This window comes from Phodopus roborovskii, unplaced genomic scaffold, assembly GCF_943737965.1.
Source record: "Phodopus roborovskii unplaced genomic scaffold, PHOROB, whole genome shotgun sequence".
Classification (NCBI taxonomy): domain Eukaryota; kingdom Metazoa; phylum Chordata; class Mammalia; order Rodentia; family Cricetidae; genus Phodopus; species Phodopus roborovskii.
The window spans coordinates 45,750,022-45,769,930 of NW_026126407.1; the positions used below are offsets into that span (position 1 = coordinate 45,750,022).

Genomic DNA, 19,909 nt, shown 5'->3' on the forward strand with positions numbered 1-19,909 from the left:
GCACTCAGGAGACAGAGGGAAGCAGGTCTGTGCGGGTTCAAGGCCAGCCTGGTCTACATAGTGAGTTCCAGGACAGCTAAAGTTACACAGTAAGACCCTGTCTCAAAATCCAAAAATAAATAATTAAAAAAAAACGTGAAAGGCCTGCAGGTTTAGCTCCATGATAACTTACCCTGACTTACTGGGGACCCTGTAAGATGAACAGTTCCCCAGGAGAAGCTCCTGGATTGGACTGTGAGACAGGGATTGTTAGGAATTAGCAGCCAGCTGACCCCCGCCCCGAGGATGGGCGGGATGCTCATGGCCTTGTCATCTCTACATCAGCTTTACCTGGCGGCCAGAGGACTCAGTTACGCATGCGCAAGCCTCTTTTAAAGCAAGTGCGCCAAGTGCTTCTCTCTCTCTCTGCTCTCTCTGCCTCTCTCTGCTTTCTCTCTCTGCTCTCTCTCTGTTTCCTCTCTCTCTCTCTCCTGCTTTCGGTTGGCCACCAGCTACCCCCTCTTTCTCTCCCCCTCTCAATAAACTCCACGTGGGCGCTGAGTCTCGTGTTTGTGTTTCTTAGGCATTAGCTGCGCAGCAAAAGAACAACAGGGATCCTAAGTCAGCTCTAGGTTCTACACGCTCAAGAATCTACAGCTCAGCCTCACCCTGGCCGTGGGTGTTTGGGGCTCCCAGCCAGTAGGTCCCAAGAGAAAGGAACCCTTCCCCAGCCTCCCTCCCAGAGGTGTCTGTGGCCCACCCCCCTTCCCCAGACTTACCGAGGTGACATCTACAGCATCCTCCTCTTCGACGTCATCCTTGCCATCCTCCCTGGCATCCTCGATCTCCTCCATCACCTCAGCCTTTGCCTCAGCCACCAGCTCCCGAAGAGCCTTGTTACTGGTGACACTGCTGACAAAGGGGTGCTGAGGAGAAGGCACACCTACGTTAGAGCCGTCTGGAGGCTGTTGTGGGGTAGGAGTAGATGCAGGATTTGATCTTGGGGCAAAGAGGGCCAGCTGTAGTGCCAAGGCAACACATGAACTTTGAAGTTGTTAAAACCCTGCAGCAGATCAGAAAGCCCTGCATGTAGAGGGAAGAGAATAACCACCAAGTCTGTGACTCAAGCTGTGTGACCCTAAACATGCCACTCCTCCTCTCTGAGCCAGTCTCTTCATTTCCAAAGGACAGACAGCCACGCTGAAACCATGCCATGCTGAAACCATAGAGAGTCATGAAGCTCTTCAAAGTGCTGCCTTATAAAACCAAGTTCAGCCCCTGGTTTTGTTTGTTCTTTTTTTATGGGATGATGGTGCCGTGTGTGTGTGTGTGTGTGTGTGTGTGTGTGTGTGTGTGTGTGTGTCTGTCTGTCTGTATGTGTGTGTGTCTGTGTCTGTGTCTGTATGTGTGTGTGTGTGTCTGTCTGTGTGTGTGTGTGTGTGTGTGTGTGTGTGTCTGTGTCTGTGGTTAAGCTATGCTTCCTCTCCCTAGCCTTCACCCATTCAGCTGCTTCATTCCATCCAGTTCTGTTCCTTTAGAGAACCCTGACTAATACAGACTAAATACGGTTTGCATTCTGATATGGCCATGAGCCTTTGGGGCCAGGCAGTAGAATGTGGCAGTTTGGGAATGGCCCCCATAGGCTCATCTGTTTTAATGCTTGGCTCCCAGTTGGTGGGACTGTTTAGGAAGGATTAGGAGGTGTGGTCTTGTTGGAGGTGGTATGTCACTGGGACTTTGGAGTTTCAAATGACTTGTGCCATTCCCATGTTATTTCCTCTGCATCATGCTTGAGGATCAAGATATGAACTCTTGGTTACTGTCCCAGCTTCATGCTCCCCCAATTGATGGTCATGAACTCTACCCCCTAAAACTGAATGCCCCAACAAACTCATTCTTCTGTAAGTTGCCTTGGACATGGTGTCTTATTGCAGCTAGTGAAAAACAACTAAGATCTCCTCCCACACCCAACTGTACCAAGTGCCTACAAAGCCTCTTTAAAGACAGAATTCTATGAACAAGAAGCATGACAGCACATCCTGGCCCTGAACTAGTTGTTCATTTAAGCTGCTTCATACTGTATATGCCGCCATCATAGGGTCTCAAAAGGTGTCTCTCACAATCACATGAACTCCATCTAAGTAGGTATCTTCTTGCTTAATCAGTAAGTTTGCTAACTTTGTTTCACTCTGACTTGTTTTAATTTTTTTTCTTCCAAAATAGATTTTTATGTAACCCAGGCTGGCCTTGAACTCCATATGTAGCCAAACACGACCTTGAATGTCTAATCCTTTTACCTCCACCTCCCTAGTGCCAGAATCACAGGCATGCACCAATATACCCAGTTTATGCAATGCCAGGGGCTGAACCCAGGGCTTTGTGCACTCTAGACTAGTATTCTACCAACTGGCCTACACCCCCAGTCCCCAAGATTCTATTCTGTGGCAGATGCAAGGATCCATCCACTGCCCAAGGTCCCGAGGCTCACTACCAGGTCACTTCGCTGCTGGGATGGATGCTAAGCAGTGCTTTCTACCATTGAGTTCCACTCTATGCTTCTTTTTGTTTCCAGGACACTGTCCCCCTGGAGGAACATGTTAACCATCCTGCTGCTGTTGGACACATGGAGGTGTTTCCTGCTCTGGGTGACGATGAAGTAAGCAACTAGGGACAGTCTTGCATCTGTTGTCTTTGGGTGGAAATTTATATATTTGGTTTCAGAAGGGCAATGCAGAGACTCCTGGCAGTGGGCTGTATTCTATTCTAGGCTTTTACACAAATGGTACTTCTCAAAGGGTGTGCTCTCTTTTATAGACCTTATAAAACTCTAAGGCAAAAGACCTTGGGATGTTTGGTCAGCCTGAAGCACCCTGGAAAAGCACTGCAGAGACACCATCTGCAGATATCTCCTCTCTGGCACAGGGAGTGGCCACAGTGGGATTCCTCTGTCCCTTCGTCACGGTGGGCAGAGGGGAAGGAATGCCAGGGGTTTAGGGCATCACTGGGTTGAAATTTGCTCATTTGAGGTGTGTGGCAAGGCTCTAATGAAACCCGCTATTATCAGAAATCTGATTTGTGGAGGAATGGTGTCAACAAAATTGTTGGGGAAGTCTTTTAATGACTTAAAAGACTACACTTCTCACACCTTAAAAATACATGGGGACTGGAGAGAGGGCTCAGCAGTTAAAAGCACTAACTACTCTTTCAGAGAACCCAGGTTCAATTCCCAAGCACCCACATGGCAGCTCACAACCATCCTGGGGATCTGACACCCTCCTCTGGCCTTCATGAGCACTGTATACATGTGGTGCAAAATACCCATGCACATGAATAAAAAAAAAGTTAAAAAAAACAAAACCCAGAACTGGTAAATCTACGAGAAGCCATTCCTATCTGTTTGGACATTTAAAATGTTCCCAGGGCTGCTGAGATGGCACAGTAGGTAGAGGCACTTATAGGCAAACCTGATGACCCGAGTTTGACCCCCGTGTCCCAGATGATGGGAGGAAAAAACTGACTCTCACAAGCTGCCCTCTCACCTCCGTACTATGCCATGGAACAAGCATGCCTGGGCCAATCCACACATAACATGAAAATGAGTAAGTTTCCTTTGGGTCTCGGAACAGAGCAGGAACAGAGTGCTTCTCTAACATGTGTGAGGCCCTGAGATCAAACCCCGGCACCATAAAAGTCACTCAGCAAGGCAGGTGGACAGCTGGCAGGTCACTCCCTATTCAACTTGTCCTGAGAGCCACATACGTCACTGTGTTAATGAGCTGTGTCTGTCACATTTTCTTAGGCCAGTCTAACCTCGGTTCATCTAATCTAGTGGAGCTGTGAATTTTCCCACTTGCCCCCTGCTTCTCTATGCAGCTATGCAGTAACTGCAAGTCTGTGAGCTCATGTGCCAGGGCCTGGCTGGGCTGAGCCTTTCACCAAAGGAGTCAGACGGCCCATGACAGAACAACAGTCAGGAGCATGGTGGAGTTTCCTATGTCTTTTGGGAGCCTTCTGAGAAGGGAGATGTCACACTCAAGCTGGGACTTTGGGGACCTGTGGGGGAAAGTTAGGGAAAACTCCAGGTACAGCCTTCAAAGACCCTGAGGTAAGCTTGGGCTTAGAGGGTGGAGTAAGAGCAGGAGGGCCTCCGGCTGTGCTTGGGAGATGTGCACAGGATGCTGACAGGGAGCCTGGGCAGCACAGAGAGCCACACAGACAGCCAGCCTGGGGCAGTGAGGGCCATTCCCTGCTTATTCTCAGAAGCTCTGATACCCAGTAGCGTGTTACTTTGGCTGCTGCATGCTTCCAGAGGTCCTGAGTGGGCTAGTCATAAAACTAACTGACAGGTCGCCGGAATATGCAGGGTCAAGTGTGCTGACCAGGTGACAGAGCCAAGCAAGCCACTTGGGTAAAATCCAGCTCCCACTGTCAAAGAGGCAGGAGACCCTCTTTGTGCCCTACTTTGCCCATCTGTGGAGTGGGAATAATTGTATAGCTGTTCATGTACTATAGTGAGTGTCCAAAACAGCACAGCTCTTGTCATCACACAGTGCTAGCAACACCACAATCATCACCGTTATCACCGTCACTAGCACTATTACCATTACTACAACCATCACCATTACTATACCCCATCGTCATAATCACTATTACTGCCATCGCCCCCATCATCACCATCATCACTATCCTCATTGTCATCACTACTACCACAACCAACATCACTATTATCACCACCATCACCATCACCACAGCCGTTATCACTACCATCATCACCACTGTCATCACAGCCTTTATCACCACCATCATCATCACCACCATCACCACTGTCATCACAGCCTTTATCACCACCATCATCACCACCACCACCACTACCATCACCACCATCACCACTGTCACCATAGCCATCATCACTACCACCATCACCGCCACTACCATTACAACCACCACAGCCACCAGCACCGCAGCAGGAGCAGGAGAACAGTCCATGTAGTCTCTTCACCATTCCTCTACTAGAGCACAGTTCTCTGGGAACGAGGAGAACCTCCAGGCCGCCCCAGTTTCTGAACTCTAATACACGACCTGAGCAGGGACACCACAGGGCACTACAGCCAAGGCAGCCGAGGCAGGAGCCAGCGCAGGCCCAGGAGTCTGAGGATACCAGGCTTTCAACAGGGCGCCCCACATATTGACCAAATTAGCAACTCTTGAGGAGAACCATCTGTTCTGCCTGCCCAGAGCTCCGGGTCCCCAGGAGGAGGAGGGCCAGTTAAACAGGACAGCTCCCTGCAAGGGGCCTAGGGCAGGTGGCTGGTGTGTGGGCAACTGTGTCAAAGCTCTGAGACACAAGTAACAGTGTGGCCTGCACAGCATCAGTCCACCACCTCTAGATGTGGGTTTAGAGAATTTTTTGTCTAACTCAAATGCTGAGGATCTCCGAGAGCTGAACCTAAGAGCCACCCCACCCCCACGTGGCCAAACATTGGGCAAACACTCCATGTGCTACACCAGGCAGGTTGGTCTAGGCATTCATGCCCCCCCCCACGCACAAGAAGGGCAGATCAGAGCTGGCCTCATTATCTACCCCTCCAAGAAGAGGGATGGCTGCTCAGAGCCAGCTCTGCTGAGGGCTTCAAGCTGCCAGCATGGAGGTGGCAGCTTACGGCCTGCCAACTGGCACCTGTCTTTGGCCAGGATCTCTGCTGCCACTGAAACAGATGCCCTTTCTAAGTGAGCCTATTTTTTTTCAATGCACTTAGAAACAGAGAGAGAGAGAGAGAGAGAGAGAGAGAGAGAGAGAGAGATGAAAGTATGCTCCCCAGTCTGCAACCGTTCTCTTTGTTTCTTTTTAACCTTTATTTTCATGTTATATGTACAAGTTGGTTGTTGTTATCTGTGCAGGTCTGTGTACCATGTGCATGCAGTGATTGTGGAGGCCTGAAAATGGTGACAGGTCCCCTGGAACTGGAGTTATAGACGGTTGTGAACTGCCATGTGGGTGCTGGGAATTAAACCTGGGCCTTCAGCCCTCCTTGGGCCTTTCTTCTTTCCTCTACTCATTAGCTGCAGCTTCCCAGAGGGGCCAAGAGCACAGACTTCAGAGTTAAGTCGCCAGAATGAGGACACTAGCTGTCACAGCTGCATGACCTTGAGCAGCCTCTTCATCTGCCCGATAGAGAGTGCCCAGCTCCTACTACACAAAGCTGTTGTGGGCACTGCCTTAGTTAATGTCTACTAAGTGTCTGGAACAGCAGGTGGCATGGAGAAAGTATTTGAGAATGTTCATCAGGTAAACGTTAAGTTGGCTTCCATAGTGAATACATGCGAGGCACCGCTCTGGGGATATGTCTGGGAGCCAGGCTGCTGCCATCAGAGATTCAACACTCTTGTCAGGGTTCGAATCTAGAAGGTTCCTCACAGGCGGGTGTTCTGAATACTTGATGCCCAGCTTTTGGTGTTATTAGAAAGCTGTGAGACCATTAGGGGTGCAGTCTGGCTGGCGGAAGGTCACTAGATGTGTGCCCTCAAAGGTCACACACCCACCCCACTCATGGTGGCAACTCTCACTCCTACTGCCATGCAAACAGCTCCCCGTGTGCTACCATGGCCAAGACCAGAGTCCCCTCCAGTTGCCAGGCCTTACCCACACGGGTAGACTGAGATCCCCCCCCCCCCCAAGCAGGAAGCCAAATAAATCCCTCCTCTATGCTGCCTTTACCTGGTAAGTTGCCTTTACAATTGGAAGGGCAAGTACTACCCATGCTAACTGCAGGGTTCTGTTCAGGGGGAAGGGCATGAATCCTGCTTACAAGGTCCCTCTGAGAACAGACTTGGGAATGGCACAGCAACCACCAAGTAAGTCACCGACCGAGCAAAGGGCAACGCAGCTTGACAGTGGCCTCACGGAGGTGGTGGGCTCCGGGTCTGTCCTGAAGGCAGAGGGAATATAGTGTCCATGATGGGAGAGATGTGGGGAATGAGAGTGCCAGGGTGAAAGCTGGAGATGGGCAGCTGCTGTGGAGTGTGCCTGAGGAGGGATCAGAGTGCTCTGTGCGGCTGCTGGCGAGGCTGAAGTGGCTCTGGGCATCCAAGGAGACACGGGGACAAAGGTCTGGGTTCGGGGTGAATGTGCTAGGGGCCCATAGCCAGGGGCCCCACAGGCCAGCTCTGATCACAGCAAGTCCCCCCAAGGGGCCAGAAAAGGCCAGCGCTTACCATGTCCACAGGCTGTGCAGGGAGGTAAGTGAAGAAGGCAGGCAGGGAGTGAGCAGGGAGGGGAGGGGCAGGAAGGCAGGAGCCGGCCAGGGTGGGATGGCAGGAGTGACAAGGCCTGAGCTCACTGCCACCTCTGAACCTGTGGAAATGGCTGCCAAATGGCTGTGGGTGAGTGCTAGAACAAAATGAATGAGGGGAATGCTTTTCCATGTTAAAACGTGGCACACAAGATCTCACCGCTGAGTCATCTGACAAAGGAAGAAACCGAGGCACAGAGAAAATCCCTCACACCTGGTTAGAGGTGCCTAATTTCAGAGCTAGGCCACCAACAGCAGTAGGACACTGGCCCAGTGACATCTGTGCACACCACATGACTGAGCCTCTAGTCCCAGAAGCAACAGACACAGGGCCGAGGTGCCCTGAACCAGGTGACCTCAGGCAGGGACTGCTCCTTTGAGCCCAGTGTCCTAGGGTCTGGGAGATCAGTGTGTGCTTCCAGGCCTATCCTGGGACAGGTGCTGGGTAGACTGAGGTAGAGCTCCTCCCTCTGCTCCTCCCCTCCACACTGTGCCCTCCTCCACTGCACACTGAGAGTCCCTGGGCAGACAACTGCTTTAGCTAGGAAGTGGGAATTCCTGGCTCCGGCTAAGGCTTCGGGCTGCCAAGTGGGGTAGGACAGCTGGTCCCTGCCCTGGCAATGTCAGGCTGGCCGGATGCCCCAGCACAGGAGGTGTGTGTACAGGAAGCAACTGGTCCCAAGTGGCTTGAGCCTTTGAATCTGACAGTGGCAGCAGCCCATCCCATAAATAAACACAACCCACTGAAAATGGGCCTGCGGGAAGACCACACATTTGATTGTGAATCAGAAGTGTGAAAGGAAAATCGGAAGCTCCCAGCACACTTCTTTCTTTTCTTTTTCTTTGAGGTGGCCTTGCTGCGTAGCCCTGGCTGGTCTGGAATTTGCTATGTAGACCAGGCTGGCCTTGAACTTGCAGTCATCTTCCTGTCTCTGTTTCCTAAGTGCTCGACTTAGAAGTGTGAGCCACCACAGCTCCTCTCACTTTTTAAATAATACACTGCACACATCGAGCATTCTTTGAACATCCTGCCTCATAGCTGAGTTAGGCACTTGACTGCACGTCATGTTGTTCTCACGGCCACCCTTCAAGGGCTCACTGCTATCAACCTCCACTCACCTCCAGCAGCTGGGCAGCACTGGGCCGGGTTTCCGGGTTCTTATCCAATGCTATCTTCAGAAAGTCTCGGAACTCCACGGACCTGGGAGGACAGGTGTAAGGAGTGGGCTATAACACAGACAACACCATGTGCCCGGGATTGGGTGTCTCCCCAAAACAACACTCCAAGAACAAAGGGGCCTCCAATGCCTAAAAGTGGAGACAGGGTCTACGTGACATCACTGTCCAGATCAGGACAGAAGCCAAAGAGGAACAGAGACTGAACCCAAGTCCCCATTCCCAGCCCCGGGCCACGTGGCTGCTGGGGCTATTTAGGTTCTCCGTGTCCAGGGACAAAATGGGGTCTCTTATGTCTCCTGCACCAAGTTCAGGCAGGTAATTCAGAAAGGCCTGGAGGTGCTCTGCCCTGCCCCGGCCCCTGGCTCCAACATCCCTGACTTTGAAGTCTGCTGTACCAAGAGCCAGATACACACATATACAACCCATGTCCCCTTGGAGTGACTTCAGACCTCTTTAAGTACCCAGCCGTCCCCTCTCCTTACCACTTGGAGGGCGTGAGCAGTGTAGGAGGGTCCGACTTGGCAATCTTGAGCAGGACCCGCATGGGGTTGAGCTCATGGTGTGGGGGCTCGATCTGCGCCATCTCAATCAGTGTGATGCCCAAGGACCAGATGTCAGCCTTGTAGTCATACGGGGCATCCTTCATGGTCTCACAGAGTACCACCTCAGGGGCCATCCTGAGCCAATCAAGGAACAATAAGGGCTAAGAATTGGGCCCCTGTAAGTGCTATTTGTAGCCTCAGGGTCTGGAATACCACCAGCTCCACACTGGAGGTTGGCAGCATTTGAAGGCATGATTTGAATTACTGGCATCCGTTTGTCTTCCTCAGGGATCTTCATGAGCCCCTGCCACAGCCTGCTGCAGTTCCTGGAACCTACCACAAGGTGTCAGCAGCAATCCAGAACAGAGTCCTGGGGGAGGGGCAGGTGGATGGGGGCAGAGGGGAAGGTTCCAACAAAAAAACAAGGTGGGACACTGAGGTAGACAGAATAGCACAGCACAGAGAGAAAGGGGGAGGCTGGGAAAGAAGAGAAAGGAATAATGGGTGGGGTGGGAGAGAAAGAGTTAAGAGTAATAAGCAAGCAAGGAAAGGGCTGAATACCGCAGTGAGTTGTAAAAACAGGACACAAAGTAAACCAGGTGTGAAACTGAGTAAGAGAGCTGTGGGCTTGGGGTGAGGGCCACACCTGAGCACTGCACGAGTGAGAGTGGGTGCTCAGAGCCACATGACTGCAGACTTCGGCCAAAGCAAGACTTCAGGTGTCTTCCTCTACCAGAGAACTTTCTTTTCATGGATGTTTTTTTAAAGCTATAGTTTTGAAAAGGGAAACACAACAGGCAAGAGAGGCCCAGGGAGGTTTCTCATGAGGACAGGAAGTGAATTTACATTGTTCCTTTGTCCCCACCCGTAGCCCAGCACCCAGAACTCAGTACTTGTGTTAATCAAATTAAGAACCGAAGCCCTTTGGAAGGGACCCAGCTTAGTTTATTAGTAGGGTGCTTTCCACTGTAACCCCAGTTTACGGATGAGGTATGGAGAAACTAAGCAACTTGTCCTAAGCAGAGAAGTGGAGGCTGGACCCACAATGGGAGAGTTTGGCATCCTGCCCCCCACATACAATCCACCTGGAGGTAACCATGGGTTTAGGCTTGGTATTTAGCCTGTCAATCAATTCCTCAGAGGCCTCTCAACTCACCAGTAAGGCGTTCCTATGAAGGAATCTCGCTTTTGCAGAGTTTTCAGGTTCTTGGCAGACACACCAAAATCAGCTGCAAGACAAAAACTTCGAATGAAATAGATGAGGGACTCTTTTCTACCCCGGTTTGAGGTGTGAACTCAGAGATGCTCACAGCAGATTCAGGGGTGCACCTGCAGGAAGTTTCCTATCCAGCAAACAAGAGTGTAAAAATTTAAGTGAGCCTGCTGCTGATATGGGCATGGCTGGAAGTATGAACTGGCCAGATTCCACCCCCCCCAGGAGAGCAATTTGACAATAAATTACAGAGCCTTTTAAAAAGTCAGATTCAGGTGGGGTAGAGGTGGAACATGTCTTTAATCCCAGCACTCAGGAGAGACAGAGGCAGGTGAATCTCTGTGAACTTAAGACACCCTGGTCTACATAGTGAGTTCCAGGACAGCTAGACACACACACACACACACACACACCAGCTAGACACACACACACACACACACACACACCAGATTCATTTGATCCAATAATCTATGAATCCAATGAAATAACACTAAATGAAAACAAATGATATTCATCAGTGTGCCCTTCAAATACTCACATTTGTAGCCAGAATTACAAAGCTATCATTTTAAAAAATTAACATTTTTAAAGGTATTATCTGTAATGTCTTAGCCTTTCCTTTTCCCATTCTTTCTTTTTTCTTTTAAAGATTTGTTTGTTATATATAGTGTTCTACCTGCATGTGTGCCTGGAGGCCAGAAGAGGGCACCAGATCTCATTACAGATGGTTGTGAGTCACCACGTGGTTGCTGGGAATTGAACTGAGACCTCTGGAAGAGCAGCCTGTGTTCTTAATCGCTGAGCCATCACTTCTCTTTTTGATGCGTCCAGACAAGGTTTCTCTGTGTATCCCTACCTGTCCTGAAACCAAGCTCAAACTCAAGAGATCCAACTACCTCTGTCTCTACCATTTGACTTTTTTTCACACACACACACACTGAGGTAGGAAAGTTAAAAGAGGTAACACAGCCCAGTGGTGCTAAATGCTTGTAATCCCAGCACTTGGGAGACAAACAGGAGGATTGAGAGTTTGAGAACTCTCAGAGTAATACTCTATAAAAACCAAACAAAACAAATCTACCCCTCTTGTTGTTGCTACAAAAAGTACTTGCCTAGCCCATGGATCCAATCCCCAGCACAGAGGTTTTAAGTATCACGAAGTACTCTTCATATAAAGTACTTTGTTTATATACATATCAATCCGTGTTTAATGTTACCAGGTTAATGGAGAAAAGGAGATCACACAGTTGTCTGTGCTGTGTAGTCACAACCGTGCTCTCCTCAGAAGGGCAAACACACACAGACTATCCCTGATAGACAGGGACTCTGCCCTGACCACACATCTGGAGCAAGAAAGCAAACAGGTTCACTGCAGTAACATTCTCACAGTCACAGCTAAGGGGGCACAGTCATAGGGCTGGAGAGATGGCTCAGCAGTTAAGAGCACTGGCTGCTCTTCCAGAGGACCTGGGTTCAATTCCCAGCACCTACTTGGGGGCTCACAACTGTCTATAACTCTAGTTCCAGGAGATCTGACACCTTCACACCAATGCATACAAGATTTTTTTTAAATAAATGCACTTTAAAATAAAAAGGAGCACAGTCACAGCTAAGGGAGCAGTTACTGCTAGAGGAGCATAGTCACAGCTAGGGAGCACAATCACAGCTAGGGGAACACATAAACTCTGTTGGAAATCTGTGTTCACACAGCTCCTGCCCCCCCCCCCCACAGCTTGGCTTTCCATGGTTTTGGTTACCTGCTGTCAATTCCAGTCTGGAACTATTACATGGGACATTCTAGAAGTAAGTAATACGTTTTAAATAACATTCATCATGGTATATTATTACAGTTCTACTTCATCACTAAATATTGTTATTAATCTCTTATGTGCCTGGTTTATAAATTAAATTTCATCACCGTATATGGCTAGAAAAAAAAATATGCTATGCAGAGGGTCCTGAACCCCCTGCATGTCAGGCACCCACTGTGGAGTTTGGATTGTCTCCCCTATGGATACACAAGGACACTGGATGTTCCACTTTTTTATTTTATTTTTTTGTGTATTAGAGTTTGCATACATACATGTATGTATATGCAACCCTGCACTTGCATGCATGTATGGATGTGCACCCCTGCATGCCTGGTGTCTCCGGCGTGAGAGGAGGGCCCGCTGGGATTGGAGTTATAGGTGCTTGTGAATGGCCATGTGGGTGCTGGGAACTAAACCCAGGTCCTCTGCAGGAGTAAGTATTCTTAACCATTGAGCCTTATTAGACTTTATTCTCTTCATGTGAGGGTGTGAAGGGGTCATAAGTGTCACAGTCAGCACGTGGAGGTCAGGGGACACACTTGCAGGACTCAGTTCCCTCCTTCTACCATGTGGGTCACCGGGCTAGGCAGCCCTCCTGTGCCAGCAAGCCATTTTCGGTGGCAGCAATCCTGGTTCTGGCTACAGATGTCCACAAACAGATTTAGAATACAGACAGATGTTTCCAGAAGCATCACTCAGAAGACTGACAAACTGGAATCACCTGAACTCATTGCTAGAGTTTGCAGGCGAGTGGTTAAGCCATACAGATACTCAGCTATGAAATAGCATATAGCCCTAAAAAAAGAGCAAGGCTGTGCCTGGATGCATCAGACCAGCAGCATACCTGTAACACTCAGACACACAGCACACGCAACGTGATTCCAGCTGCATTTAAAGAACATTTCACACTGCATGTGCCAGCCTCTCCAAACTCAGCTGCATTCAAGCTCACAGTGGTCACCTCTCCGGATGTGGGGTTTAGGTGGGGGCAGAGCACAGGGGTCCCTGATCTATTTATTCTTTTTCTTTACACAATTTTATTTTTTAAAACATCTTTGATGAAGTGTGCCGTTTTCGCGGTTCAGAAAACAGAAACACATCTAGCGATGCTATTGGGGGTTTTCTCTTATGTAAAACAGGATGTGGTGGAGGACTTTGCACTCCGCTGGGGGGGGGGGTGTACAAGGGAGGGAAGGAGCTGAGGTATGTGTTAGCTAAATGAGACCTCACAGCCCAGCAACTCTCCACAGTAGGAGGCTCCAGGAGCCAGCAGCTGGCAAGCTCCTCCTGGAATGACTGGCAGCCTGGAAACACAATGTGACACATTTAATACCCAGCCCAGTGTTATCACAGGTAACCTGATTTGCAAGTGTATGAAATGATGATAACTGTGGACAACACAAGGATATGGCGAAACAGGCGGATACTGTTTGACTTTAAAAAGCGGGCAAGAACATCCTGTCAAGCACAGAAAGACAAAATCTGCATGGCCCCACTTATATGGGCCTCTCCCAGAAGTAGGAGGGTGGAGGGAGCCAGGAGGGAGGAGGGGTGAGTAGGGTAGGGTGGAGTGAGCCAGGAGGGAGGAGGGGCTGAGTGGTGTGGGGTGGGTGGGGCCAGGAGGAAGGAGGGGTGAGGGTGGATACACCAATGCTCTAAGGCAGGGACTCAGGTTGACAATAACTGACTGTCACAAAATCAGATCAATTTAAAATGTTCTTCTAAGAAACCCTGAGCAGCTGAGGTGATGACGATGGCAATCGATGTCTGACCACATCACCCTGCACCCATAAGTGTGTGTATTTTTCTTGTGTTTCAGTAAAAATAAAAATATATATTTAAAAAGGCAGTCTAGGGCAAGGGATACACTGAATGAAAGTGCTTCCCTCTCTCTACCCAGCATGCTAAGCTCAGCATGCCCAGGGCTTGAGCCCCAGCACCACACAAATATAAAACTAAGTAAAAACATACAGGCATTAGTTTCTCCTGGATTCACACACTGTCACTTCTTTTTTTTGGGGGGGGGGTTGAGATAGGGTTTCTCTGTAGCTTTGGAGGCTGTCCTGGAACTAGCTCTTGTAGACCAGGCTGTTCTCCAACTCACAGAGATCCTCCTGCCTCTGCCTCCCAAATGCTAAAGGCATGCGCCACCACCGCCCGGCCACACATGGTCATTTCTGGCTTCTCACTACCAATGGCATCATGGTGAATAATTTGAGGCTCTGGAGCTCTCCCTCTCCCTGGCTCGGCCCCATCTCTTTCTATGTAGCCCTGGCAGGCCTGTAACTCACTATGTAGTCCAGGCTGGCTTCTAACACTGCCTGCCTCTACCTCCCGAGCGCTGGGATTAACAGCAAGTCCCACTACTCCCGGATACTTCAAGTACTTTTCAGACATGTATAAATATTATCTTCTCTTGAGGATGAAAACATGTCGCACATGCACGCACGCGTGCGCGCGCGCGCGCGCGCGCGCACACACACACACACACACACACACACGATACGTGAGAAGCTCTGTTGCTTTGACCCCAGGTGACCGACACAAGCAGCACAAGATACAACAGCTTCCCACCAGAAACCAGAAAGTGTGGAGAGGGTTAGGTGCCTGGTACCGGTGGGGATGAGGGTGGCACCGCAACAACCTCCACACCATCCCCTGGAGTCCCAGGGCTCCCACCACACTGCATGGCAAAACTGTCCCATCCAAAACACCGCATGGCAGTATCCAGGCCCCTCGTGGGGCTGCCAGGAAAGCAAGTCTAGGGAAGCAGGGCTGTGACCTGCTGGGCCAGGGGTAAGAAAAGCAAAGAGGGAGGCTCCTGCCAAGCTCAGTGCTTCCTCTGGAGCCTGGATAGGGTTGTAGAAGCCAGTGGCCAGGCGGGGCTCATTAGCAGGAGGTTTGCTCTCCTGGAGGTTTCATGGAAGCAACAGGACCAGGCAGGGAGGTGACAAGATGCTAATGTGGTCACAGTGAAGACCTCTCTGGGCGTCAATTTCTTCATCTGTTAAACGGGGCCTTTGTTATCCAGACACCAAACAAGAAAGACTCGTCTACTGTGACAAGTTTTCTACTTTATTTTCTGTAGGTTTGAGGGCAACTGCATGTGGTCTCTTAACAAAGTCTGCTTAATCAAGGCTCCCCATTATCTTTAGCTGCCTATTGCTGCCTTCTTGACCTCTCTTCTCCCACCATCACTACAAACCCCAACTGCTAATGCAGTCTTCTGTATTTGCTTCCTGCTCAGCAACCTCACTCCTACACGATTCTCACAGGCAGAGAACAATGCTTGTTTCTCTGGCCAAATCCTCTCTTCCTCTGAAAAGCACATCTTGCCCACCATAACTCTGGAAGGAAGGATTTCCATATTGCCCCCGACCCCTCCCTCCATGCCAGAGACTGATTAGAAGCTGAGCCAATCAGAGCCCTTCACCAGCATTACTATCATAGAAGCTGAGCCAATCAGAGCCCTTCACTAGCATTACTGACACCACAACCTCCAGTGGTTTCTTGTTTTTCTCTTACAGGTGATGATGGGAAATGTGGAAGATCTTGTCAGAATCTTCCAAGGTTGGGGTTCCCTAGAGAGGGGGAGGTCAGGGAGGCCTAGCAGTGCTACGTGTGGCTGTAACCAACCACATCTCCATGAGGAACGAGCCAGTAAGCAACTCCCCTTCATGGTCTCTCCATCAGTTCCTGCCTCCAGGATCTTTCCCTGTTTGAGTTCCTGTCCTGACTTCCTTCAGTGATAAACAGTGCTTGTGGAAGTGTAAACCAAATAAACCCTTTCCTCCCCAAGTTGCTTTGGTAATGGTGTTTCATCACAGCCATAGTAACCCTGGCCAGGACAGACTACATTAATGTAACCTTTGTTACAATAACCCTGTGATAACCCCTGCTGTATCATTTCTTGTTGCTAATGCCCACTGTCTAATTCATGAATGAAACTTTTCTGTAGGTACGTGTGTATAGGAGAAACCTAGTCTACAGAAGGTACAGAAGGTTTGGTGCTATCTGGGGTTTTAGACATCCCCTCACAATCTTGGAAATAGTTTTGTTTTTTTGAGACAGGGTTTCTCTGTGTTGCTTTGTAAATCAGGCTGGCCTTGAACTCACAGAGATTCACTTGCCTCTGCCTCCCAAATGCTGAGATTAAAGGTGTGTGCCACCACTGCCCAGTTTTTGGATGTATTCTTATAGAAAGGTGGGGGGATACTAGACTGTAAAGACCCAGGACCCCAATATGTTGGAGCAAGAGTCAGGGGTTCTGGGTTGAGGTAAAGAATGGGGTGAGAGGCAGGTAACTGGCTCCCAGATGGGCTATTAGGCAGGCTTCTGGCACAGCAGGGGGCCTTTCTGAATCAGAACCCTGTGTAACCAGACTGAAGGAACGATGGACACCACTGTTACCGATTTCCAACAGCTCTAGGTTCAGGCTGGGCATCTGCACTGTTGGATGGTTAGCACTTCTGCCTGGCACTTGAAAGAAGGAATTCGCCTCATCTTCCCCCAAGGAGCCCTGGGCGAGGCATGCAGGAGCTTGGAGAGTGGAGACCCTCATCTCACAGCAGTTAGCAGGACAGAGGTCACATGTTTGCTGGTCCTCTCAGCTGTGCGTGGCTGACAGGGTAGAATGCTGCATTAAGCCCCCTTATTGCCCCCTCCCCCAGTCCACAGGCTGGAAAGCCAGGCTCACAAGGAGTAGGTGACCTGTCTCATCCTTTAGTTATAGAGGCCACACTCTGCCAATATCCCAATGTCCTAAGGCTGCAGATTTTTTCTCTGTACAAACACAATCCAACTGTCAGTCCAGAATGGGGCAGTTGGGGCCAGGCCAGACTTGACAACAGAGAGAGCCTCAGAAAATGGAACCCTTCCACAGCAGCAAATCACAAGGCAGGAGCAGGCACCCAGCACCTGCCCAATATGACAATACTGTCATTTTACCCTTACCGTCACCATAACACTCCAAGGATCCACTGTTACACCCACATTGCTGATAAAAGCTGGGCTCTTAATAGGTCATAATCATCTTTGGATCACACAGCAGAAGTGGCAGAGGCAAGATTTGAACCAGGCCCACCTGAGTGTGCTCCCCTCCCCCATTTTTCAGCTCACCCATTGTCTTGCACATGGCATGGGGTACTGGTGCCATCCCTTCCCTGGGAGAAAGAGTAGCCAAGCAATTCTCCAGGACACCCTGAGGTATTCAAAGACATGAGGAGACTGAGAGGGACCCAAAGAATTCCAAGCCTGGGTGGACCCTGGCTCTGTTCTTGCCAGCTGTGTGTCCCAGGTTTGATCCTCTGCCGAACACTTCAGAACACACCTCTGACTGACTGTGCCCATTCTGCACTCACCCTCATATTCCCCCCGCAGTTCTCATGGAGGCTCCACAGCACTGTGTCTTTTACGTCCCTAAATCACTAAGTTTCCCACTAGAGGAAGTACAAAGCCTGACACTCCCACGCTGGAGGGACAAGGCTCAGAGGGGGGAATGGAGCAATGAACTAGTATCAGACATCACTAGGCAATGGAGTGGAATGCCATCAAATGTGCCACCCCCTACTCAGCACTTAGACCCCAAGTCCAGCAGCCACATGCACAAGTGCTGCCGGGCAGATAAAGAAGCTGGAGATGCTTCCCAGCTCTCTCATTTCCTGTGCTTGGGGACTGTGTGATGAGCATGTGCTGTCCATCAAATGGCAGACTCACGGCAGGCACGTCACTTAATGATGATGAAGGAAGCATGAGAGGCTCTTGGAGCCACACCTCTGGGGAATGACAATGGGAAGCAGTGGGAGCAGAGGGTGCACACATGCTGCCTGGATAAAAACTCACAAAACCGGACATGCACAGGACATGCACACCTTTAGTCCCAGTACTTAGGAGGTAGAGGCAGGCAAATCTCTGAGTTCAAGGCCAATCTACTCTACAAACTACGTTCTAAGACAGCCAGGACTACACAGAGAAACCCCACATTGAAAAAACAAAACAAACTTATGAAGAACACACAGAAACAAGAGGAACCCCCCCCAAAAAAAATCAATTTTGATACCTGGTTTACATTCCATCACACTCAAAGGTATATTTGTGGATTTGACCAACAGTGTATTGAAAATATTCAGGGGGAAACAGCAAGGTGGCTCAGTGGGTAAAAGTGCTTGGACATAGGATCTTCCATTTGAGTTTGTCAAACTGGAAGCTAGGGCCAGGCTCTGGCATGATGACTACTGTATATACCCACGGGGCTGCCCAGCACCTCCGGCCTCGGTTCACAAGGTTCACGATCACCTTCAGCCCTCATCTCCATGCTGCCAAATGTTCCCTGACCCTGGCTGACAAGCACTAGACTAGCCTGTGATCCAAGGGTACAGGGGAGAACTGTTGGGACCTTGGAGGCTGTAGGGGTGGCTGTGGGAGTGAGGATCCCATACTCAAAGGCCAGGTGTCACCACCAGCCAGGACACCTGCAGTTAGACACCTCTTGCCCCTCGGGCCCTCACCCAGAAGCCCTTCTTACCCAGCCTGATGTCTCCCTCAAGAGTCATAAGCACATTGCCGGCTTTCAGGTCGCGGTGGATGATCCTCTTGCCATGCAGGAAGTTGAGCGCCTCCAGCATCTGACGGCATACCACCTGAATCTGGGGCTCGGTGAGGCCTCGGTCCAGCTCTGGAAAAGAGGAGTTCTTGTCACTGAGTAACACTCAACAGGCCAACACCAGGCCCTTTCTAGGTTGCCACCAGACCCTATAGCAGGCCAGCAATGGGGAGCATCACCCGAAGTCTGTGGCATATAGACCAATCCTGTCCCCACAACATGAGCATGGGGCTAGCAGTCCTGTTCTCCCTAGTGCACATGAGTGGCCACCAAGGATCAGAGCTGCTACGTGCTGCAGGTCACTTTAGAGACCCAGGGCTTCAGAATTCAGGGTTGTGAACAGCATACTGAGATGCAGGGCATGTGTGGCAGGACTGGAGGAGCCTTGGTTCATTTTGCTGTGGTGACTGACACAGAAAGGGCTCGCGGTTTTGTAGGCTAGGAGTCCCAACAGTACGACATCACCTATAAGGTCCTCATGCTGTGTCACATGGCGAGATAGCAAGTGTGCCGGCATGCCACTCACGCCGCCAGACCCTAACTCCTTCCCAGAGTCCCACCTCCAAACTCCACTTGTGGGTGAATCTGAGGGTTGAGTTTGCAGCACACCAGCTTCGGTGTTGTCCCCCAAAGGCTCATGTGATTGTCTCTGCTGTGCGGTGTGCAGGTAGTACACACTTCAATCCCAGCACTTCCGAGGTAGAAGCAGGAGGATCTCTGTGAGTTCAAAGCCAACCTGGTCTACATAGTGAGTTCCAGGACAGCCAGGACTACACAGCCAGACCCTGTCTCAATAAACAAATAGACAGACAGACAACAGACAGAACAAGCAAGGCCTCCCCCTTATGCTCTCTGACTCCCTGTCTTACTATATTATCTTTTGCATGCTCTTTTCCCATTGTGACTTTAGTCATAAGGCCTTTAGAAGCCACACGTCCCCATGGTTAACTTTCATCCTCCAAACAGAGCCTCACAAACCTCTCTTTTTTTTTTAAACAGATCTTGCCTCAAGTTTATTTGTAAAAACAGCATAGGGCACAGGTCATCTGCAGATAGTGTGTAGATGTGTCACACCAGTCCATCTGTCTTCACAGTGGCAGAAACAACAAACCTCTCTTCTTTACAGAATCCAGCCTCAGGTATTTTGTTGAGCAGTAGGGAAAAAAACTAAGACACACTATTTTACCAGCATTGATATCAACCAGCCTTGCCAAGGACATCGAGACCTGGTAACCCTTCTCCTGAGCACTTTCAAAATGTGTGGGTACTGTAATGAATGTGTCCCTGAAAGCCCG

At 50.0% G+C, this 19,909-nt stretch overlaps 1 protein-coding gene across 1 annotated transcript in view; it reads right to left on the reverse strand.

Moving 5' to 3' along the window:
- Positions 1–19,909, reverse strand: part of Stk10 (serine/threonine kinase 10) — an 84,637-nt gene that overhangs the window by 23,220 nt on the left and 41,508 nt on the right. The window contains exons 4-8 of the mRNA XM_051180987.1: positions 18,537–18,686; positions 10,146–10,218; positions 8,930–9,124; positions 8,388–8,469; positions 759–905 (exon numbers count right to left, since the gene is read on the reverse strand). Of these exons, the coding sequence (XP_051036944.1) occupies positions 759–905; positions 8,388–8,469; positions 8,930–9,124; positions 10,146–10,218; positions 18,537–18,686 (647 nt within the window). The remainder of the gene's footprint in view (positions 1–758; positions 906–8,387; positions 8,470–8,929; positions 9,125–10,145; positions 10,219–18,536; positions 18,687–19,909) is intronic.